This window comes from Peromyscus leucopus, chromosome 1 (assembly GCF_004664715.2).
Source record: "Peromyscus leucopus breed LL Stock chromosome 1, UCI_PerLeu_2.1, whole genome shotgun sequence".
Lineage (NCBI taxonomy): Eukaryota > Metazoa > Chordata > Mammalia > Rodentia > Cricetidae > Peromyscus > Peromyscus leucopus.
Window position 1 is genome coordinate 141,029,066 of NC_051063.1, and position 25,455 is coordinate 141,054,520.

Below are 25,455 nucleotides of genomic sequence, written 5' to 3' on the forward strand. Positions count from 1 at the left end.
CCAGGCTGGCCTCAGAGATATGCCTGTTTCTTACCTGTTTCTTAGATTACGCATTTTCTTGAAAGATTTGTTACTAATAGAGAGGTGATTTTCTGAAAAGTAAGCACTGTGAACTGCTTTGGTAGCCATTCATATCCTGCCTCTGTGTCCTTGGGTAAGACTGTTCTTTATTTTCTTTTCACTTGGGGTGCACCACATGTGCAACAGTCCCAACGGTGGCAAGAATAGCAGAAAGATGGCCATGAGTTGGATGTCAGCTTGAACTATATAATGAGTTCCTGGCTAGGATGAGACTGTGTTTCAAAAATTAAAAAACAGAGAAAAGTAAATGTCTTACCAAATTTACAAACTGACAAGGAAAACAAGAAAAAAATTAGTAATGAGAACACATATTTTCATTTAAAATTTATATGTAGACTAAAATTTAACACTTGTTTAATTCTAGAAATATACATGATACACATAGTATTAATAATACTATTTCACTGAGAACATATCATAATTCAGATTGATTAAATCAGTTCCCACCAATCACCTAATATTATAGTTGGACTAGAGCCCTAGTTAGTTGGCTTATAACTTAGTGGTCTTATGTACTTTTCTAAACTGAGTACAGGCAAGAAAAAAAAAAAAACCTTCATTGGTAATGTCTAGCATAAGATAGTCAACAGTCATATTAAAAGCTACAAAAATTTGCTTTTAGGACTCTTTCCTTAGCTCAGTGGCCCATTTCCATTTTTAGTAGAACTTTTTCATTTTTAATTACTTTTTTGTTTTTTGAAATTATAATTATATCATTTCCCCCTACCCTTTCTTCCCTCAAAACCCTCCCATATTCTCCTGTCTCTCTTTCAAATTCATGGCCTCCTCTTTCGTTAATTGTTGCATCCATGAGTATATGTATAAATATATACATGTATATTCCTAAATACAACCTGTTCAATTCATATAATGTCTCTTGTTGGTCTGTTTTCAGGGTTGAACATTTGGTAGTGAATAACAAGTTGATGTGCTCTTCCCTAGGAAAGACTGTTTCTCCCACTTTCAGTGTTCCTTAATTCCCTGGAGTTCTTTGTGTAGGTTGAGGTCTCCTGGGCTTTCCCATGTCCACTTGAGCTTGTCTATCATTGCCGGCCTTGATTATCTCCTGATTAAGCAGTCATGATTGTGAGACTTCATGAATGTAGCTTTTGACATTTACTAGGAGACATCATCTCAACAGCACACTGCCTGTTCCTCTGGCTTTTAAAATCTTTCTGCTCTCTCTTCCTCAGTGTTTCCGGAGCTTAAGTGTGGGAGTGTTTTCTAGATGTATACATTGGGACTGGACTCCCCAGCTCTGAATTTTGTGTGGTTGTGATTTTCTGTAATGGTCTCTGTCTGTTGTAAAGGGAAGTTTCTTGATGAGGGGTGAGGACTAAACTGATAGATGAAGATTTAGAGCTAGGAGCCTCTGATGAAAGAGACTATGTAATGATTGTCTTATTAAGCTAACACTGTTTAAATTCCATGCTGAACCTAGAAGGAATGAATTTTCTTTCATCTCTCCTCCTGGTGGATGCCTGGATTTCCTCCTAACCTATATTCTGTTTTTCTCTTAAACTCTAATAAAATTGTCCTTTAGATTTTTCCAAAAGGTACACAAATTTGCTTAATAGGAACATAATAATCATTATCCTCTCAATGGATAAAAATTTAAGCATTATTGACAATCATCTGAGCTACTTGCAGTTCATCATTATTGGTGAAACCATGACTGTTTATTTATGGTGTGTGTATATGGTATACGAATGTGTGTGCACAGTGTCCTGGGGGTGCAGCTGCTCCTATGAAAACATGCATTGCATCAACGGGAAGATGCCAGGTGTTCTGCTCTCTGGCTCTCTCCCTTACTCCTTTGAGGCAGTCTTTCACTACACCTGGAGATTTCTGTTTCAGCTGGGGTGGTCATCAAGTGAGCTCCTGTGAACCAACCCCTAGTCACTTGCCGGTGGGATTGCAGGGCAGATAGCCATGCCTGTTTTATGGATTTGGGTTTGTTTGGTGTTGTTCTTTCTAATGCTGGTATCAGAGATCTGAACTCAGCTCCTCATGCTTGCCCAGCAAACAGGTTTACTTACCCAGCCATGTCCCCAGCCCGCCCTGAATATTGATTATTTATATAAATCAGTCTCAATTTGCTCGTCCATAAAACATGGCTAGTATCTAAATGGCAGAATTATTGAGAGCAGTGCAGTCCAGATACATGAACATAATATATGACACTTAATGGCCTGAGGGCTAGCTTAGTTTGCTTCCTCTGAAATGATCCAGTATTTCTCCTCATTCTCTCCAAACAAAGACAACGGAAGAAGTTCTATGTACTCCCAGTACAGGGCAGTTCATCCACAAATCCTTTGTCCATGAAGGTGAAGCAGCGGTTGGAAAGTCTAGGCACAGCTGGGAGCTCAGGAGGCAGGCAGATTTTTGAGAACCGCACAGTGCTGCTCACACTGCGTTCACCCCCGTAGCTCACATTCTAGGGCCCCATTTGCACACAAAATCATGAAAACCCAGCAATAAGAATCTCCCTTTTCTACACATTTCCTAGCCACTGTGTGTTCCCTGAGAGAGAAGCATCGGCTTAGAAATGACTTAACAAACAATCAGTTTTGCAGAGACATAGGCACCAAGCTGTCATGAAGGGGCTGCTGTCCTCAGTCGCGGTGCAGTGTAGGAAGGGTTTTGTTGGAGACTGGTGGCTTGAGGAAGCCAGTGTTGCTGATTTTCTGACAAGTTCAGTGCTAACTGGTCTTCTGATAGTCTCCTTATTAAAATGTCTCAGGTGGTGTCCAGTTAGGCACGCTGTCAGTTTAGCCGAATTTTATCTTCAGGTTTTATTTACTAGAGGTACACACACACACTCATATATACCATGCTCAAAGAAACTTTTTTAATTGACCTTATTTTATAACTACACCAGAAATGCAAACGATATGATGTCTCTGTGGCAGTTTTTCAGCATCAGATGAACTGACACTAATGTGGTTTGTCCACAGCGTGTTTAACTGGACAGTCCCCTTCCTCTCTCTGCTGGCCTGTTTGATTCTGGCCATAGCCACGGTGGCTTTGTACTTCATCCCTCTCCGGTATATCGTTCTACTCTGGGGTAAGTTTGCCATGATCCTTTGGCTAGCAGGCAGTTCCAGGTAAGAACAAATTATTCATTTTTAAAGTACAACCATAAACTTTAAAAGTGCTCTTGTTACCAATTAAACATGAGATTAAGGAAAACATTTGGGAAATGAAAACTTCCAGGACCTCTCTGCAAAGGCCAGTTGCATAAGGGCTCCATGTGGATATTTATAAGCCTTGTGCAGAATCACAATCAAATGAAACTATGATTGGGCTTCCTCTTTCCCTTTAGGCTTTCCTGGTCATAAATCCCTTTGAATAATATATGGCTGTGGCCTAGTAACTTTCCAGAAACACCGTGGTTCAAATGGTGGGCACACACCTGCATGCTGCCCTTTATAGACAGTAAAAATGGTTCTGGCCACTGCCTGACTTCTCTGATGCTTCACCTCAAGTGCAGGAAAGAAATAAGCTCACCTCATAGTTAAATCCAGAAGCAGTGCGGGGATGAATGGACATCTGTGACTGCCTAAGCAGTGGGTGAAAGAGGAAGAAGCTCTTGCTTGCAGGGGATATGGCTTGCCTGCATAGTTTAGCCACTTTGAGAAAGCAGCGAGAGAAATGGTGATGTGATGTTGGCACCCATTTCATGACTAGATTTCACATTCAAGCAAGCAGCTGGACAAAATGGAAGCCTCTTTGTGAACTGCGTATCTTTGCTGGGATGACAAAGAGAGTGTGTTAGGATCACGCTAATGTCATTGATAGAAGAGCCAGCAGCCTTTGTCTTAGGCCTGTTGCTGAATCCCCCATCTTCATCATTTCATGGGCTCTTGCCCATGAAGATACTCAGAGAAGTCCTGAGAGACTCCCGGGATGCAGTCACCTGTAAACAACAGCAGGGAGCCTGGAAATGAAGATTAAATCTACACCCTCTTTCTAGAGCCATCATGGAATTCTTCCAAGATGGGGCTGGTAGAGAGAAACTGCTGATGAAAATAGCCAAAGTAGATATGAAGAAATGAGAGGAGTTATTGGAGAAATGAAATAACTCAAAAGAATACAGAACAGCAAGGAGTGGGAGAGGGCAACTCAGTCATTCTCTATGTTATTTTGGAGCTGAAATTGTCCTTTTTAAATTTTTTATTTATTCTCTCATACCATACAACCTGACCACAGCTGCCCCTCCCCCCACACCTCCTGCCCCCTCCCACCTTCCCTCTCCCCGAGAACCACTCCGAGTCCTAGTCTCCCGTCAGAAAAGAGCAGGCCTTCCAGTGATATCAACCGAACATGGTATGACAAGATACAATAAGACCAGGTACAAACCTTCACATCAAGGCAAGATACAATAAGACCAGGTACAAACCTTCACATCAAGGGTGGCTGAGGCAACCCAGTAGGAGAAGAAAGTCCCCAAAGCAGGCAAAAGTATCAGAGACAGCCCCACTTCACTGTTACGGGTTCCCCCCAAATACCAAGCCAACAACCATAACATATATGCTGAGGACCTAGTGCAGACCCACCCAGGCTCTGTGATTGCCACCTCAGACTCTGTGAGCCCCCATGAACCCTGCTTAGTTGATTCTGGGGGGTGTGCTCTCCTGGTGTCCTAGGAGGTGAAAATGTTAAAGAAGGCTCCCTCCATTGTAGCCAGTCAAAGGAAGAACATATTCTAATTCCTTCTTCATGGAGTTTTGACTTAAAAATATTAGGCATGAATGAGGATCAAGTAGGAAGTTTGAAACAGTGCTACACTGTATAGATAAAATAATTTTATTCTTCCTTCATTTTTGTAGGTATTTATTTTCAAATCCAATTTCCATTTACCTTTAGCACTTAGATGTTATCTTCTAACCAGATGTGGTTGACAGTGATAAGCCTTTGGCTACTATCTTGTTCACGTTGAACGGAATGCCACAGTCAGCTGTTAAACATTATTCATAGTTGATTATCCCTCTGAGCATCCTTACTTCAAGGAAGAAGGCTGATACAGTCTTTCCTACATTTCCTCAAGAAAGTGTTTCCCTGAATACTGTGACCCACTTCTCTAGATGTTTAAGTCTCATATATACTGACATAGTATTTGCCTCTAACCTGTGCATAATCCCTTGGATTACTAATATATAAAACTATATAAAATATGGTAAATAATAGGCATACTCTGTTTTTAGGGAATGGCAAGGGAAAAGTCAGCCTAGGTTCAGCACAGACATTTCTTTTGCTAATATTTTTGATGCCTAGCTGTCTAATACAGGGATGTGGAGTTCAGATATGGAAAAAACTACATGGTTGTGTCTCTTCTTCTGGTTGTCAATTTTGGCAATCCAGTGCCTCTTTCTATTTACCCAATTCACTTTGACTTCTGATTTTATCATCTCGCATCTTAGCAGCTTTCTAACATCTCTGCATAAACTTAATAAAATGCTCTTCTACTTGTTTTTCAGTTTGTGGCTGATATTGTTAAATAGCATGGAGCTCATTCTGCTCTCATTGGCCCAAACAAATCTTTTCAGTCTTTCATTCTGGTTGCTTAGTTCTACCCTCTAAGCTTATTGATCAGTTTACTAACTGGTAATGGAGTCCAAGCCTTAACCATTAATACATGGTGGCTTGCCTCCTCTCCTCATGCAAAACAACTATTGCATTTTGGAATACATTTTTGCAATTCTATTATGACCCCTCCTTTCCCAAATTAATTATTAGTTAGTTATGAGTTAGTTATTAGTTAGCATAATCTCAGAGAATATTCTTGTATGTCCTTGAAATGATTATATCCCTTGTAGACTCACACCTTGTCACATAGAAAAAGTTACCTGTATATGCCTAAAACTTTCATTGCTCCTTCTAACCTTATTAAGGTTTAGATGGCTTATTCTAAAAGTTACCTGTTAATTTTTGTTGACTGCTAAAGCAGATGAATTAGTATAAAAAACTGATGGCTTCAACTTTTTGGAAAAACTAACTAAATTATAGTCACTATATCTCATATTTTATGCAGTAAATACTTTTGTAGATGCATTTATTATTTGACAGATATTATTTGACAAAAACCTAGGAAAACAGCTTAGCTTCAGAACTCTCCTGAGAAAAACTGGACTCGGAAAATTCACCATGAAGTTTTGACAGGTGAAACACTGTCTTTGCTCTTTGGCTTGGTAGTTCAGTAGTGCATAGTGTAGGCATCTGAGTGTAAACAGTATGTATGAAATAGTTGGAAATATGAGCAATTGACTCTGAATGCTCATAGTTGTGTTCCGTAAAGGTGACCCTTACTATGGCACCTACCACTTCTTTATTTTGGGAGAGTGACTTTGCAAATTTCCACAAAGGGTCAGTTTTAAAAAAAAAATCTGAAATCATCCTTAGGAAGCTTTTTCTACCATACTTTGCTAACTTGTATGATACACACATTTCTAGAAGACTCTATGGGACTTTGCTGACCTGTGTGATATATACACTTCCAGAAGGCCACACATTTCCGCAATTCAGTCCAATGCTTTTTTTTTTCTTTTTCTTTTGAGATGTTTTCCTTAATTCCTTTGATTTTATCCCGTATTGTGGATGCTGTTCTTATTGTCTATCAGTTCTGGTCTGAGACACTTCCATTGCTGAAAGGTAGATAAAAACTCCTCATCTACATTTGGAGCTGTTTGTAAGAAGGAACCCTGACCCATTCACTTGTATTTTCATTTGAGAACATGGTATGGTCACATGGAAGGAGCTCAGGATTTGACAGGACAAGCGTGGCTGCTCTGTCTTACAACTCAACCAAAGTGCTGTACTTGGAACTGTGTACAACGTACTCAAGTACTTGATAGACAGTGACATTCTATGCCACGTGGTTGTTATTGTGTTACAAAAATGCAAAGCAGACACGTAACTTCTCCAAGTGATTTTTTTCCCTATTGGAGGCCTCAGCGCCATTAATTGATCTGTATGTTGTATGATCTGCAACTACTCACCGATGACTTCATTACCAAATGTTCTGCCTCACAATTTGCATCTCATTTGACTCTTTTTTTTTTTCTTGGCTAGCAATAGCAACAAAAGATAACTCTATCTGTATCATTTCAGTTTTTAAAAAGTCTAAAATTATGACTAGTATTCACTGGATCAAGATACAACTTTCATGTTTGGGTATGTGCTCCCAAAATAGTGTGTGATGACCAATAGCACAAAGACCTTTTTCATCACTACCTCCTTGTGGTATTATCTAAGTAGCATCTACAGTGCTGACTCCATTTACCCTGTATTGTTGGATAATTGCAGATGATAAAATCCTTGCCTACCTTACTCAACGTGAGTCTATCATCAACCCTGGAAACTACAGAGGGAAAGTTTCTATTATAAAGATTGCATTGTCAGAAATCTTGGGCCCAAGAGGGTGAAGTGATGTACCTGAAATCACAGTTAATATGTTATGAAGCTAGGATGGGACCCTGGGTATGGCTCTGCCTTTGCTGTTGCTCTATTACCCCATAAAGTTGACCAAGGAGTCTATGATGTCCATCCTCTTCATACTTGATCTCACAGAATAGATAATTTTGCAGAATACCTGAAATTGTTCAACCTAAGATACCTTAAAAATAAGCTAAGCTTCTGAAGCATGCAAGCCGAATACCTTGTGATTTTTATTCCAAGTTTTTCAAACGTAGTCAGTCTCACTGCATTGTGGACTACTTCTGCCTTTATGGGTGCGACTGAGCTGTGGTGCAGGTTTGTAATCTTCTCAGTGACTAAGAATGCAGTGTTTTGATCGGCTGTGATATTATCCCTGCCTTGCTGTTCGTTGTAAAGGCTCCAGATGCGCACACTATATATAATTAACAATAGAAGATACATCTTTTCTCAATACGTCTTTGTCTCCCTTCATCACTTTGCCTTGTCTGTTTTTCTTTTGCCAAAAAGCCCATGCTACAATTAAATGTCTTTAGAATAACACAGTGAGAGTATTTTAGTTTAAAGGAACGCTGGGGGGAATTTTAGTTCCAAACACGAAGCTTGCTGTGGGGGTAGAGGGAAGAAAGGCAGAGTGCAGCTTTGACTTGAAGGAAAGGGGAGCATTACTGAGATCCTTCCCCAGCCCAACCACCAAGCCACCATTTACTCATGAACAATGGCCGGCTCCCATTTGCAAAGCAGATGTAAATCTGACCCCCCAAAGAAAGGACTGGAGGTTGTCATTGTGTCAGGTACAATGCCATGCAGGAAGTCTAGTCCTTAGATGAAAGCAAAGTCATATTTAATGAACAAAGGGAAACATCAAACCTTTTATGTGATGGGAACTGTTGAACTTGGCTTCTGAGTAGGAGCCATTCAGAGCACAACTAAGCTGAGCATTCATTCATTCAGCATCATTGGGACAGGCGGGCCTTCAGATACGATCCTTGTTAAACAAGCACCCTGTGGCAAAACTTCAGAAGGCCACCTAGTCTTTCTGCTTCTAAAACTCAACATGAAAAAAAAAAGGGGGTTGACATTTGGTGAAAAGACTCTAGCTTATGAGATCTGGATAAGGCAGAGGCACCCCAAGGAGCAGAGTAGAAGACAAAAGAAGGTTGGGAGGAATCTCTCTCTGCAGAGGAATCCAGGTTCTGGGCATGCCCAGGAACTCCAGATGCACAGCTGAAGATTGACAGAGGCTGCATGGTCACTAGGCATCTTGAACATTGACCCTCATTCTAATTCCTACTGTCCCCATTCTAAGTTAGTGCAGACTCCGTTGCCTGGACAAACACGCGTGCCAGTGCTGCAGTCCATAAATGAAGTTAGTCACCACAGTACGATAATTTTCCAATAATAACTTTTCACAGTTTCTGTCAGCAACGTGCAATCAACATGTCAAGTTCTGTTCTGCAGCGAGAGAAAAGGATCCTGTGAAAATGAGTGGAGGGAGAGAGTGATTGCTGCAGTTTCTTTCCACCCACTAGAGCCCTCACCCCCCTCTCCCCACAGCTAGGTTTTGTCCAGAGTGTCCAAGCACGGACTTGTTTTGACTAGTAAAGGCCTTTTCCCATCTGGGACGCTTGTTTCCATAGCAGAGGAGGCTCTTAGTCAGTCGTTACCGAAGGAACCAATCGGTTCCCCTGTTTAAGCCCATGTTTCTGCAGTCCTGCTGCTAGGACTGTAATGGGATTTTCACAGCTGAAGAAGGGAGAGGCCCCTGTCCACAGCACGACCCTCCATCATTTCAGGACAAAGTTTTTTGTGAATGATGCCACATGACAGCAACGTGTGCATGACTGGAAGTTCAGTAATTGTTTTCACACTAATTTTTAGTTGTGAACATCTCTCCTTTCCCCACTCAGGCATGTTTGCAAAGATAGATGGTAGACAGGTAGAGATAGAGAATAATAGATAGATGATAGATAGATAGATAGATAGATAGATAGATAGATAGATAGATAGATAGGGAGATGGGGAGATAGGTAGATGGGTAGATGGGGAGATAGATGGGGAGATAGACATGAATGATAAACACATTGTATTTTTGTTTTGTAGGCATAAATAAATTTACAAAGAAGCTTCGAAACCCTTATTCCATCGACAATAACGAGCTCCTTGACTTTCTCTCCAGGGTACCCTCAGACGTTCAGAAGGTAGGTGATGATTGGTCACCACCCACAGGGGCACCAGCACTGGGTTCTTGCCAGCCCTAGAGATTTGGAAGGGCACGTGGCTGTGCTTGTGTAAGTAATTGAGATAAGGAATCAGAAAATCCCTAAAGAGTTCTATCTGGGAGGCGGTGGGGAGAAGAACTAGCCTTCCGATCAAAGTATATAATGACTGGGGAAAATCCTGCAGAAGCGTTGCTTAGGAGTGAATCTGGATCTCATACTGAGCAGCCATGGGGCTGCAGCGTTGGCCCCATTTTGATTGCTTGCCTCCCTGAAGAGAGAGAGATGAACTCGGAGGAGTCGCATGAGATCCTGGGCTGAGGGGTATTGTTTATTTTCTTGGTTCTCCAGATGGCAGTCATTTTAGGGGAAGGAGGAGACAAGAGGATTATTCTTTTTATTCCTTTCTTGCCCCAATTATCTCTTCAGCCTCCCTTCTATCCTCTTTCGTCTAAAGATTTAGGAATGCTGAGGGCAAAGCCCCTACTTACTCTGATACGCACAGATGAAGAGGTGGTGAGAAATCAAATTTGAGATCAATTGCAAGTATTATTCACAGGGAATGCTCACTTAGTCCAGCAGCGCCTCAATTTTGTGGATGCACAGAGATTAACAAAGGCAACAATAACAGAAAGTCCCAAAGAATGGCCCCATCCGGGGTCCTGCGGACTTGCCTGCACCAGAGCCAGAGGAAGGCAGGCAGTCAGTGATTTCGCTAATGGAGAAGAGTGTCCACTGAGTAGGTAAAGGGGGATTGCGTGGCATGAAGCATCATCAAGATGATCAAAGGCACCGTCTTTTATTGTCTGGGAGAATCCCAAATCAAGCATTGATTTTCATCTGCAGACCAATGTAGCATAATTGGCTTCTCAGGATCTTCAGGTGGATTATAGACACATGGGGCTAAAGTTCTCAAGCGCCCCTTTCCCTTCATTTCACAGTCTAGAAATTAAAACGGACTCTGATTCTTAAAACAAACAAACAAAAAACCAGCAACAACAAAATCACACAAACAAAAAACTTTTACTTCGTGACTTAAACCACTTAAAATAAATTCTATAAAGCTATATTTACTCTCTAGCATTTTCATGACATAATTGAGGAATAATAACCTGGCCTTTGTTTGTTCTATATTTAAGACTGACAGTTATATTACCTTACATTATCCTGGGGGACTTTCACAAAACACAAGATGGGAAGGATATATTTTTTCTTTTTGTTTATCTGGTTTGGGCAAAGGGTAGCCTAATGGCAGAAATGCTGAAATGAAGGATCATATGTGGCCAAGAACACAAATGCATTCTATCCCCAGCCTACCAGAGCGACACATGAAAACATGATGCTTGCAATGTACCATCACTTGGGTTACAGTATGAGTTCACACAGCATCTGTGAATAGAAATTTCTCATCACCCCCATCTCTCCATGGTCCTGGCAACAGCCCTTGGAGTGTTCACCCAGATATACTTGGTATATTCACGGAGAAGATATATATGACAAAACATCTGAAAGCGGATCCTCCATGCATTAGCATGAGTTCCCCTGTCCCACCAAGGGTGCTTTTGAATGACAATGACAGTTTGCCTCTGGGGACTCCCCAGTGTCCATGTTTATCACAGATGTTCTAGCCATTACACTGTAAGTCAAATTAATTTTAAAGGACATCTACAAAAGTTTGGGGCCTAGTATCAATTTCAATATTTGCCCCCCCTTTGGTAAAATTCATGAATGTAAGAGGCTGAATGTTCCCCCATCATTAGAATACTTTGAAATGAATAATACTCAGTAAGTTGTGTCATAACATATGATCACCAACCCCCAAGAGGCAGTTATTAGGTTATTTACGGTTGAAAGCTGGTATAAGCAAGACCAAAGTCAAGCAGCAGTGGTGAGTTAAGTAGAAGCCCATGCATCTCATTAGAAAAAATCTGCTTTTAATACTTTGGTTTCAAGAAATGATGCATGACTTCTGAAACCCTTCCTGCAATTAATCCCTCCCCCCACCATCCTGTGTTTAAAAAATGATTCATTACCTTTGAATCTTCCATCCTTTGCCGTGTGGTGTCCTTGGGGAGCCATTAACACACTCTGTGGTGAGCTAGGGTTACCTAACTGCCAGCATCATGTCTGTTTGTTTTCACAGGTGCAGTATTCAGAGCTAAAGCTCTGTGGCAGCCACAGCCCACTTCGGAAGAAGCGGAGTACTGTCTAGGGCTCACTCTGGCTGAGGACTCCAGCGTCCCATGTGTAGCTGATCAGACCTCTGTCTAGGCTGCGCCAGTGGTACCCAGGTGTCCTGAAATGGGTGCTCTGTGCAAGCCTCTCATCACCCTCTATTCTCTTCACATATTCAGATGCACACACCTGCACACATGTCCCCATGCATAAGTATCCCAGATGCCTAGACAGTCAACCCAACCAAAGGTCTCAAGTCTGAAACTGTGAGAGTCTTTCATTCATATGTAGGTAGGACATGAAACAAGGGGTCCACATATCTGAACACTGTCCTTGCTTCCAGAATCATGCTAAACTTATTTCAATCCCTTCAGCCGATTTATACTAAGATTCAGTAATTTCCATCAGGGACTTGTGGCTCACACTTGTAATCCCAACAGTGAAGAAGCTAAGGCAGGGCAGTCACAAGCTACATGCCAGCCCAGGAGCCGTGCCACACTAGCTTCTGCTCCATTACAGTCATAAAATGCAGCATCAACAGAGGTGTACTGATTTCCAGTCTTGATCTGCCACTTGTTTCAAATTCTTTCCATCCAGATAATGTACGTTAGAAAATGAACATTTTGTGACTTCCAGAATTAAACCCAAATAGTTTGGAATCAGCTGTGATTACTCAAGACCTCTTTATGTATTTGGTGAACCCTTAGTATTGGATGCCAGCCTGTATCACATCTCAGCTGTTGTAGGCAGGGGGTATCCTTGAAGGTCCCAAGGAGCCACTCATTTGAAGAGTAAGGATTTCATGATAGTATTTTGCTGCTATAAAAATGTGATTTCTTCCAACTTCAGTTTTTGCTTATTACCAAAACAAGATGTCGATATGCATCCTCAGAAAGATGGTGGGGGCTGGGGGAGACAAATTAGTAAATTCAGAAAGTGTCTAGAAATATGAAAGTGTGAAGGGGCTTACTTAGAGACTCTTAGTGAAATATAAGCATTTCAGCTATCCAGTGTTTTGAGCAGACAGTTAAAATGTTTTGGGCTCCCTGAATTTGTCTTTTATTTTTCCTGATGGTCAAAATGAGATATAGACAATAACAGCTTATTTCAAAACCCTGTTCATACAAAACAACCACCCAAAAGTCCTCTGTAAATAGCGCCAGAGTCCCAAGCAACTGGCTCTCCACAGCATACCCTGCCAATTTAAAAACAATTAATTTTGTGCATGTAGAAAATGTGTACAGATTCATTTGTGTTAAAATTATATTTAAGCTTCAAAATCTATGTTTCATTGACACATACTTGCTATGTGCAGGTTTGTATATATATTGTAAAGAAACGTTGAGGTAAAAAGACCTAATTTACGTATGTTTTCTTCTTTCTTTCTTTGTTTCTGCATTGTGATTTAATAATCTCCAAACAAAATGTTTTATGAAAAATGCCAAAGATTCTAAACTTTATCATCTCACGTCTGTTTTTCTTCATATCCTTCTTCCTGGTTTCTTTGTGACGGAGCCCGATTTCTGCATGATTTGATTTACTTCAAGTTAATGAAGCTGACTGGAAAAGAGCCTTGAGGAGATTCTAAAAGCCCCAGGAAATCTGTTAGTTGTACATACAATAGATACTCGAGAACTTCTTTGTCTAACCAGTTACTCAATCTTCTGTGTAAACAATACTGCATTGTCTCATCCCTGTCATCCAGTTTATCATAGTCTGTCATTTAGTAACGACCCAAGGCAGACATCTTTAAGCCGCCTTGCGTGAGATCTGATCAGTCATTGGAATGAAAACTTTGGGGAGTGAAATAACCCCTTATTTATTTAAATGTGGATCCCATCCTTCATGGCTGTTCTTTTGCTTTAGAATTTCTAAATGAAATAATTTTCCTGACAAAAAGGTGTCATTAGTGAGACTTCTTTCCTCTGTAGCCCAAATAGAACTCACAGCATTAAATTCAGGACACAAATGCCAGCTGGTATTTGAGAGCAGGACAGGGCCAATTTTTCCTAAACTCTCTACTGAAGATAATTGCTAGTTGATAAAATTGACATTGCATGTGAGAAAATGAGTGTTTGTTGGAAGTGAAATGTTAAGATTTATATAATTATTATAGTTGTACAGGTCTAATCCTTACAGACACTGCCTTGGCCCAGGATCTCAGAGAATCACAAACACTATAATTTGATACTTCATCCATCTTGAAGAAGCACCTGTTACACACTGTGGGCAGAACTATTGTCCTTGTATGCATGGCACCATAACTATCATGAATTTCCTTTTCCTTCTTCCACTAGTTGATATTCAAAAGGAAGATTTGTTCTAACCCAAGATCTTAGCAACTTCTTCAAGATTTTTCTTCTTCTTCCTGAGAATTTTTAAATTTGCACTTCTAGAAAGCAGTCCTTTGGCATGTACAGATTTGCCAGCATGACAGTTTGTGTGCTTTGATACCAGTATTGAATAAAATGCATGATACTAGAATGGAATCACTGCAGTACCACAACAGTGAATCTGATAGCCAATGGCCACTCTAAAAACAGAAGAGCCAAATGAAAGCAAAATTCCTACACCTCAACAGTCCAGACACGAGTCTTTGGAGCCTGGCTCCCTAGTGACCCTAAATTCCTTACATAGACATCTGGAGCCTAACCCCTAAACACTCCCAACGATTTACACAAAAGACCAGCTCTGTGGGATATTTGTACAGTGTGTGAAAATGTATTGCTATGATTGGTATAATAAAAAGCTAAATGGCCAATAGCTAGGCAGGAGGTATAGGTGGACTTCCATGGACAGGGAGGGCTTTGGGAAGAAAAAGATGGGGTCGCCAGCCAGACATGGAGAGGAAATGGGAGGTGCAAGATGGAAGAAAGGGAATGGCATGTGGCAGAACATAGATTTTAAAAAATGGATTCATTTAAGTTACAAGAGCTAGTTAGAAACAAGCCTAAGCTACAGGATGAACTTTCATAATTAATAAGAAGTCTCCAGGTCATTATTTGGGAGCCGGCTGGCAGAACAGAGAAAGATTCAATGCCTTACAGGCCAGTCTTTAAAACATGAGTCTTGTTATAAAACTTACTGTTTAAGGAGGTACCAAGAGGTCTACCTGTCCCCTCAGACATGGACCAACACAAGAGATCCACTATAAAAAGACTAAGTAACTTCTCTTTTACTTGCAATGACATAACTTCCATCTGCTTCTCTGAGTGGCATGGTTTTCTCTCTATAGAAACTCACTCACTGATTTATTGGAGTGTATTTCAATAAATTATGTATTGGTGTCCTGGTAAATTATTTTATTAGCACATCACTCTCTTTCCTATGTTGGTTTGCATGACAACTATTATGTGCCTAACAGGCGGGTAGCATATGCAGTGTGGATACTCTGAATGAAGGTTGAATCACATCCAAGGAAAGATGGACTACAAGGTACAAGATACAGCCACATAAATCAGAGTATGTAAAATCCACTTAATGATTTTGTAGAAATTTCAAGATTCCATATTCATATTATTCAACTTAAAGACAATTAAGTGGGAATGCTAAAGTTGTGTGAAGTGTTCACGGTTCTCTTCTTAATCCCATACTCACATTTATAGCGCTGCCAAAACATCTTAAAGGCTTGTCTCCTGGACTTGAGCCAGGAGTCCTCTCAAATATATATGTTTTTATTCGATGTACTTTTATCTCATCTCCAAATCTATAAAATGTAGTCAGTCAAGGGTTGATGTGGCATTGCTTCCATTCTGATGACCATGGCCACCCTTCAAGTCCACTATCTGCAATATTCCACATAGCATGGAAATGGTAGCAACCACATTGAGCTGGGTTAGTTTTCATTCATGTTATCCCTTTCACTTGTGATATCTCCCCCTACAATTTCTGACTAAATAGATTCTATTCTTCAAACCATTCAAAGTTCTCCTGCTCAGATGATGTTACCTTTGTCTTTGTGCTATATGAGTTTCCACTTCCTCCTGCAGCATAACATGGTGAGGGCATCAGATGGTGAATTGGAGAGTGTTAATGCACATCTCCTACAAAACCATTATCATCATCACGAAGTACCTACATCCTAATTACCTTCCAAATTCCCTGCCTTCAAACACCATTATTCAATAATTTAAAGATCAAGGTTTGGGCCGGGCAGTGGTAACACATGCCTTTAATCCCAGCACTCTCGAGGCGGAGGCAGGCAGATCTCTGTGAGTTCAAGGCCAGCCTGGTCTACAAAGTGAGTTCCAGGAAAGGCGCAAAGCTACACAGAAAAACCCTGTCTCGAAAAAACAAACAAAACAAAAAACAACAACAACAACAAAAATCATGTGCCTAACAGCACAATCACAGGCCATTTGTTTTTGTGTCTTTTCATATGTTGCTATCGGAGAAAGGGAATAATCAGGATAAGATTCTTGTTCAGATCCTGGATAACAATTACTTGCATGAAGCAGAGAGCTTATTTTGTATGATATATGATTTCTGGCTATGTCAATGACAAACCATTCAATTATATAATGACTTATATTTGGAGAAACTCTTACATGGCAATAGAAAATGTAATATTTGTGAACTGTAAAATGACCTTTCGGTTCTTCTCTTGTTTTCTTGTAACTTGGCAGTTAAAATACTGAACACAGATTGATACACATAAGCAAAATAGGTAACATTCCCTTGGCAGAGGTAAGTAATAAATAGCTACTTTCAAGCAGCTGATTGAAGTTTCATAAAACTTTTGCTCTAGTTGCAGTGGGTGGCTTCGCAATTAGGAATATATAGAGAATAGTTCTAAGTCATTTGCAGCATTCCTAATATAAACTAATGGTGCCCTAGGCTTACATATCATTGTACAGGGAGAGGAACTATAAAGGTCTAATTGGGAAACAGTAAGAAAAAAAATGAGGAGAAACTGATGTCTGTATCTACTTGACTGGAGAGAGAGAGCAGAGTCAAAGATGGCTATTTGATCCAAGGAAATAAAATGTTAATAATTTATAGGCTTTCTCCGAGTCTAGGGAAGTGTTGTTGCATTTTGCTGCGGAAGTAAGTAGAGAATCATTTACAGAAGAAATGTGTGGGAGCCATGGAGGGACTGTGGGAGTCAGTGTTGAGGCTGAGGAGCCTGAAGAGCCTCCAATGGGCATAATATGGAGATAACACTGTGTGAAGAAAGTGCTCAAAGAAGAAACACCCCATACCTAGGAGAAGCATACTTTAGAACTTGCTCAAACTGAGTGAAGGCTTGCTGTTTCAGAAAGTGAATCTTGAAGGCAACATTCAGACATATAATCCTGAGGTGGTGAAGATTGTGAAGAGTGGAGCTGGCTTATTTATAACGTACCTGCTGTGTCAGCACAAGGGCCACAATCTGGATTCCCACCTCTCACATAAGAGTAGGGTATGGTGGCCCATGTCTTTAAGCCCAGTGCTGGGAGGTAGAGATAGGTGGATCCTTGGAGTTCACTGAGTAGCCAGTCCCGGAAACTCAATGAGCACCAGATTCATTGAGAGACCTTGTTTCCAAAAGCAAAGGTGAGTGGGGCTAGCAAGATAGCTCAGCAAATAAAAGTATTTGTTGCCAAGCCTGGTGAACTGAATTCAGTCTTAGGACACACATTGTGGAAGGAGAAAAACCAATTTTGTTTGTTTGTTTGTTTTGTTTTTTTCGAGACAGGGTTTCTCTGTGTAGCTTTGCGCCTTTCCTGGAACTCGCTTTGTAGACCAGGCAGGCCTCGAACTCACAGAGATCTGCCTGCCTCTGCCTTGCAAGTGCTGGGATTAAAGGCATGAACCACCACCTCCCGGCTTTCAAGTTTCTTAATCTGTTCTCATGCCTCCAAGTGTGTCACACTTGGGCCTAACAACTCACACGGTAAATAAATGAAATGTAGCCAAACTGTAGTAGGGGTCAACAAAGAAGTTACTCAGTGTTGACTTGTGGCCTCCAAACATGTGCATGCTCGTGCACATGTATATATACACATGTACACACACACACACACACACACACACACACACACACACACACACACACGGGGGGGGGGGGGGCCCGCGGGGAGAAGCAGTGATTAGAGTCAAGGATGATTCTTATGAGGAAATAAATTAGCTGCATCATTAACTCTATGTTCACCTATTAGCAGCAACAACAAAACCATTCATAAGTCTGTGGCAGTGTTAGCCATACTAAGTTTCTGAAAGGACTTCCGTTACAGCTTGCCCATCCTTAACCTATCCATACACTTAAAATAACAACTCCTGAAAAATATGGTGAGCAGCTCATCGATGATTTGACAGAAGCTGAAATTTCAGAGCAATGATTAGAAACAGGCTCTTCTTTGCATGAAGTCTGCTAAACTACCTTTACATGGAAATGATGGTGTTCCAGGGCATAGAATGTTAATATTTTGGGTGACACATTAAATGTCAGTGAGGTGCTTTAATAAAAATCGATCTAAAAACTGTCAGAATTCTTTCTAAAAATTAAAATGAAAAACACCAATCTTATACAAGGCTGCCTAGATTATATGCGGCTAAAAGTGTATTTACCCACACATTATAGTGAGCAAAATCCTCATTCCCATCTTCAAAAAATTTATGAAAGAATAGAAAATTATTCGGCAAACTCCTGTATGAGCATAGATGTGGAGTGGAAGATATAGAAACCACTGCACATCATGAGCTGGTTTTGTGGAGCTCACTACCTATGGTGGAACACCTCCCACAGTCTTAAGACAGGGTGAGGGGATTGGACCTGCTTCTACTGAATGTACCAGGCTCTGCTGACTCCCCATGGGAGGCCTTAGCTTCTTGTGTGAGGGAATGCGGGTAGATTGGGGGGGCAGGCTGGAGGGAAAGGGGGAGAAAAGAGGGGGATCTGTGATTGGTATGTAAAATGAATAAAAAAATTCTTAATAGAAAAAATAAAAAATAAAGAAACTACTGCACAGAAAACATGGGGAAAGACATATGATGGGATTCCTATGTCAGAAAATTGAGTGTATGTAAGTGCCAAGATATTTAACACTATATTTAAGTGTTTAACACTTCTGATTTAAAAAATGTAGAAATTGATCAACTGATTCCAAGACTATATGAAAATGCAGGGTTTCACGAATAGGTAAGTCAATGTTGTAAAAGTGAATGCTAACCAATAGTCCCACTGTAACTAAGATTTGAAAAATAGAGAAGTCAAAACCTGGATGCTGCTGATGCCCACAAAGATGGTAACACTTTGTCTTAGGCTGTATCTTTTCAGTGCATAGAAAAACACTTTGTGTAAAATGGTAGTGGGTTATCATAGTTTTAATATGGATAAAATATTAACGCCTTTCCTTGTCTCATAGACACATATCACTTTATCGTATATAAAAGTGGAAGACAAAATAAAAATTCCAGAAAGACATATAAGAAAATATTTTTATATCATGTAATATAAGCAAAAATGTCTTAAGCTATAAGCAAAATGTTGATTCAAAGGGAATATAATAGTGCTTTGGAGAACACTAGAATTAAACTTTTCTTCAAAAAATGACTAAGAGTGGAAAAACATATATGCAAGAGTGGGTATCTTTATCTACATTCTATTATTTACATATTATTATATGCCAATGCTATTATCTATATTATATTTATATATGGCCTAATAAATAATTTGTATACAGAATATCATGAAAAGTCAAATATCTCTGAAGAAAAATGTGAACAGGTTTTTCCTGGGAAGTGCCCACCCAAATGGCTAACAAGCATAAAATTTGGCCAACACCTTTAGTTACCAGATAAATACAAATTTAAATTACCAAACACAGCTATATAAAAACAGCTACCTGGGAATTTAATTGATGTTACTTCTTCAGAAAGCTGTTCAGCAATTTCTATTAAATGTGATTACACATGCCCTGTGCCCATTGCTACAAGATCACCATTTGGCACGTAACCACAAAGGTATATGGATGTTCAGCCATTCATAGTGCCACTACTTACATTTTTCATAAATGAGGAAGCCTATTTCCTTTATTGTCTGTGTTGAGGCATAGATTGTAACTATAAAATGGAATAGGCAGAAGTTACCTGAACTGTTGCTACAGGTAGCAAAATGCTTCCACTTCTCAACTGAAGCCCAGGAGACTCTAAGATAAAGAGATACAAAGCATGGCTTCAGTTGAGTAAAGTTAAGATATAGGAAAACACACCCCAGGGCATGGAAGTTGGAAGGCTAGGACTCTAATGACTGACTGGATTCTTGGGTATTAATGTTTTCTATTATTTAGAATTCTGTTCCAGTTGCATAAGCTCATTTACTTCATAAAATGTGTTGTCTTGCACACTTAGGACATAATATCTGCACTTCTGGTTTTATTACAAGAAAAGTTAAAAAATAGGACAGTGTTATCCCATTTCACAGAAAAAACTGGGAACATGAAAGGAGAGGCAGTTGTAGCTCTTACATTCTGAATGTATATTCAAGAGACCAATGCAAACACACATTTAAATACATTTAAATTTTCAATGAGGGTCGTGGGAGTCATTTGAAACCACAAACCAGAGGGTTCTTACACTGCCTTAACCTATGTTTGAATATTTAGTTCCAATACCAACACAAATTATTTTTCATTTTAAGATATTTACTATCAGGATTGTTAAAGTGACTTCCCCTAACTGGGCACCCACTACACAGTGTAAAATTTTTTGGTGGGGATAGGGTGAGGTGGAGGTAGGGGGAGGGATTGTGATGTAGCTCAGTAATACAGCACTCATCCAGCAGGCCCAAGGCCCTGCATTGCATGCCCAGCACTCAAACAAAAAAGCCTTGCTTGGGGATAGAGTTCACTGTTGCTTAACCTGAGCAAACTGGCTAATACAACTTCAGGATCTGACGTGTTCCCGAAACTTTCGGCTTTTCCAGGTTGTAGGTCTGATCACATAGCATGGCAACCCGGGGACTTTATCTCTCACGTGTGTGATTCATTTCATCCCCTTTCTCACCTTTTCACACATTCAAGTTTGTCCAGCAACAAGGCTATAAAACGTGTTGAGTGCCTTGAGAAAGACTATGTTTTTTTTTTCTCCTGTAGGAAGAAATAGGTTACACAGGACAAATAAGTGGACACCCATACATATAAACACACACGAGACACACCTATTTGTTTCTACACATATACTCATCATTTTTATAATTTTGCACATTTCCAAAAAAAAAAAAAACGAATCAAAGACTACAAGTAAAAATATCAAGAATTTAAGTTTTCTGAAGAAATCCTCAGTTTTTTTTTTTTTTTTTTTTTTTTTTTGCCTTCCAAACCATACCCGCGGCTCAACCTCACTAGTCACTCAATGCTAGAAGGCAACGCATCATTATTCCAGCCAGCTTCTCTCTGAGATGACTTTATTATATGATACTCTTTATGCCTGACAAATCCCGAGATTTCAGCTTTTTATTCATTTAATTTATTGGGATACAGTCTTGTCTCTTTCACATGTTCACATTATTACATCAAAACAATTGCATCAAAAAATAAAAAAACACATGACATTTGCTTAACTGCACAACAGCGAAAGTATGCAACCACTCCACAATGTCAGTTATGTGCCAAATACTGCTAAATATTTGGTTTTACTTTGTTCCCTTAACCTCTTCCTCCTAAATACTGAATTACCCAGAGCAAGTGGAATATTCTTTGCACTATGGAGTGAGCTCGTAGGTTGCTGATCTCCATCCTTTTTATTCATGTTACATGCTGGGCTCAGGCCAGGTCCAGACACGAGGCCTCTGCAGTGGGATTTAGTATAACAAGCAGAAGATGGTATCTGGAGAAGATGGTATCTGTGGATGCTTGATAGAGTAGGAGTTCTCTGTGTGGGCAGACCACCTCGGTGCCTGTGTTGTCCCAGACCACAGCTTATTGTCACCCTCAGGTGCAGCAACTATTGTACGTAGGGTTCCAGCTACACAAAAAAGTCTCAGATAAGAGTCTTTCTCCCATCTATTTCCCATTCTCTGTGCACATGTGTCTCTCTGTCTGTCTCTGTCTGTATCATGTACACTAGGCGAGTAGGCCTGTGAGCTTCCAGAAACCCTTTCATGGCAGACTGTAACATAGATATGTTATATCTATAGGTGTGTATACACACATAAAGAACATTTGTGTCTTATCTCCTCTCTTTTCAGTCATTAACAACAATGTTGGATAAGGTTAGCCCATAACCTCAGCAAACCTCTCTTTGATTGGATTTACTATTAGTTATCCTTAGTGCCATCTTACAAATGTGAATAGTTTTCAGCCCGTCAGTTTCTCTTTTTTATTTCAGTAAATTAAGAGTTTTAAAGTGATGTGACGCCACTACATCTTCTTTATTTGAAATAACACACAAATCTGCTTGTTTCAGTAACTGCCTCCTCACCCTGCTGCCCCAGTCACTGACCTCAAGCTCAAGCTTCATATTTATTTGTGTAAATATACAGTGTGTGGGTGAGTGCATGTATATGTGACCATGTGTGTAAGCAGGTGGGGGTGCTAAGGTCAAAGCATGGAGATCAGAGGACAACTTAGAGTATTGTGAACTCCCAAGGATTTTCTTGCCTGTCTCACATCTCACCATAGAAGGACTGAGGTTACAGATTTGCTCTTTAATACTCTGTTATGTTTATTCTGGAGATTTAAACCTGGGTTCCTATACCTGAGCAGGAAACACTCTACCAATGAAGCCATTTACCCAGCTGCAGCTTCATAATTCACTGTTTTGAGTGAGGGTCCTCTTATAGTCACCTGAATGATTACCACTTATCAATGGTCATTTATGCTGGGGGACTTTGAACCACAGTTTAATCAGTTATAAAAATATTTTGAATAATTAACATTGTCTGACTAGACTTAGGAATTTGAGTTTACTTTTATAGGCATCTTAGGAACAGAAGAATACTCTCAGATTTGGGTGGTTGTAGAATAACTGACTTTTTTTGTTTGTTTGTTTGTTTTTGTTTTTCGAGACAGGGTTTCTCTGTGTAGCTTTGCGCCTTTCCTGGAGCTCACTTGGTAGCCCAGGCTGGCCTCGAACTCACAGAGATTTGCCTGGCTCTGCCTCCCGAGTGCTGGGACTAACTAAAGGCGCGCGCCACCACCGCCCGGCCCCAATAACTGACGTTTTAATGATGACTTTTTCTGATAGTCTTTTTCCCTTGCTTCTCATCAACGGCTCCTTACAAAATTGTTGAGCTGTCTATATCTATCTAGCATTTATACTGGCTGTTTGCGAAAGATTTCCAAAACAAATAGTATCTCATTCTTGGTAATAATGAATGCCTGTCCTCCAAACCCTTAGTTTTCATCAGGGATTTTGATAATTCATAGTCCAGTGGCAGAATTATGGACATAATTTACACACATTCTTAAAACTTTCCACTATATTTTAAGCATTGTAATTTCATATGTTTTTCCAAAAAGCCCAATGATCTATACAATTTCACCCTTACTTCATCCTGTTCACCTATTTTGCCTTTCCCCACTCTGTTCTCTGGAGTCAGACAACAGATCTTTTGTGTGTATTGAAGGGCAAATTAAAGGAGAGAATCTCAGAGTTATGGTTGACACCACAGCTTATGAGGCGATGGAAAAGAGTTTTCCCATCTCCTGCTGCCATGCTTTAGTAGTCAGCTGTTTCTCCTAGGAGTTTGGCTGACCACAAAGACCAAGAGCCAGAAAGATAAAGGTTCCAGTTTGGGTTTTAATACCATGGCACGTAATTATTATTGAACAACTGAGTTGACTTCCTAAACCCCAGTTTCTTCATGTCTAGTGTGGAAGCTATAACACTGGATGATAGAATGACTCAAGACACTGCTATGCATGTTCTGTTCCTCCTATGAAACTGTATTGTGCATAAATATTTGTAAGTAAATAGATGTACACATGCATGTACACATGTGGTGAGTTAAAATAAGAAATCTTTCTCAAATATTTTTTTAAAATTCATTCTCATGGAATTAGTGTGACTAGTTCAAAAAATGGAGTTCTTATAAATGAGATTAGTAAATATAAGAAAAATTTCCCTTGTCTTTTCTACCATGCAAAGTTGGAGTGAAAAGAGGGTTACCACTGAGGAGGAGAGTCCTCACTAGACTCTGGTCTCTAAAGGGCCTTGATTGTAGAGTCTAGAGCCTGAAGACCTGTGGAAAATAAGTATTCACTGCAGATAAACCATTCAGTCTATGATAATTTCTTTAAACTGCCTAAAAAGATTGAGACATTTTTTTCTTTTTCTTTCTTTCTTTCTTTTTTTTTTTTTTTTTTTTTTTTTTTTTTTTTTTTTTTTTTTTTTTTTTTTTTCGAGACAGGGTTTCTCTGTGTAGCTTTGTGCCTTTTCCTGGAACTCACTTGGTAGCCCAGGCTGGCCTCGAACTCACAGAGATCCGCCAGGCTCTGCCTCCCAAGTGCTGGGATTAAAGGCGTGCCCCACCACCGCCCAGCGAGAGACATTTTTTCAATAGATAAATCTTTGTTGCTAATAAGTAGAAGACAACAGTATAGTGGGACCCTTGATCAATAATGATAAAAAACAAGTGATACTTCCTTTTCTAAATCATGACCCCAACCTTCAAACTCACCTCCAGATACTGCCACATGTCCTGAGCAATAGAGTTGTGTGAGTGGTTGTTGGGAGACCCTGCTGTTCAGAGGTTACAGTCTACCATAGCCTAGCAACTTTCCCTGGGCTCAGCACAATATGGAGGTCTCCCTCCCCTGTCCCAGTGGGGGCTTCCTGCTCTCTACTTAACATTATCTGGAGGATGTCTCTAGGCCCAGACCTAACATTATCTGGAGGATGTCTCTAGGCCCAGATGCCTGACTTATTTCAAGGATAACCTTGGACATAGTTCCCTGCAAACAATCTTCCCCTGCTGCCCACATGGTAATTAAACAATCATGCTCAGCTATTTGCATAGAAGTATGATGCCTAATAAAAATTAGGGCTTGCCCCAGCGGCCATCCCAATCTTTTCTTTCTTTGAATTTAACCTCTTTATTGATTCTCTGGGAGTTTCATATCATGCACCACAATTTTTCTCACTTCTTAGTCCCCCATACCCTCCCATCACCCCCACAGAACCCCCCACAAATAAAACAAAACAAAACAAGCATGCAAACAAACAAACACAAGAACAAATCAACCAACCAAACAAACAAACAAACAAAATTTTAAAAAATAGCAACAAAAAAACACCTCTTCGATTCTCCTTTCCTACCTCTCCAACACTTCTTTTGTCATGGTGGCATTGGGGGCCTCGGTGTTTCATATAGTATATCCTTTTGTCCTTTCAAATGTTTACTAGCCAATGTTTATTGCAATGAATCACTGGTCAGGTTCAAGGTCTCTGGTTTCTAGCACACCATCATCACTGGATCCTTACCCAGTCTCCTCTGGGATATCCTGTGGCTCCCTTCAGGAGCTCCAGCAGGTCCTAGAAGGGGTCGATGTTAAGGGTGGGCCAACCCAAGGTGGGTCTGGGTGGCTACCACTCCAATCTTATATTTCCCCTGTACCCTGGAATA

At 40.2% G+C, this 25,455-nt stretch overlaps 1 protein-coding gene across 4 annotated transcripts in view; it reads left to right on the top strand.

Moving 5' to 3' along the window:
• Mctp2 (multiple C2 and transmembrane domain containing 2) overlaps window positions 1-13,807 on the top strand; it is a 279,955-nt gene extending 266,148 nt beyond the window's left edge. For all 4 annotated transcript variants that reach the window (XM_037198675.1, XM_037198670.1, XM_028880331.2 and 1 more), the window contains 3 exons: window positions 3,039-3,148; window positions 9,619-9,716; window positions 11,878-13,807. In XM_037198675.1, the coding sequence (XP_037054570.1) occupies window positions 3,039-3,148; window positions 9,619-9,716; window positions 11,878-11,946 (277 nt within the window). In that variant the 3' untranslated portion in view covers window positions 11,947-13,807. The remainder of the gene's footprint in view (window positions 1-3,038; window positions 3,149-9,618; window positions 9,717-11,877) is intronic.
• The last annotated feature ends 11,648 nt before the right edge of the window (window positions 13,808-25,455 follow it).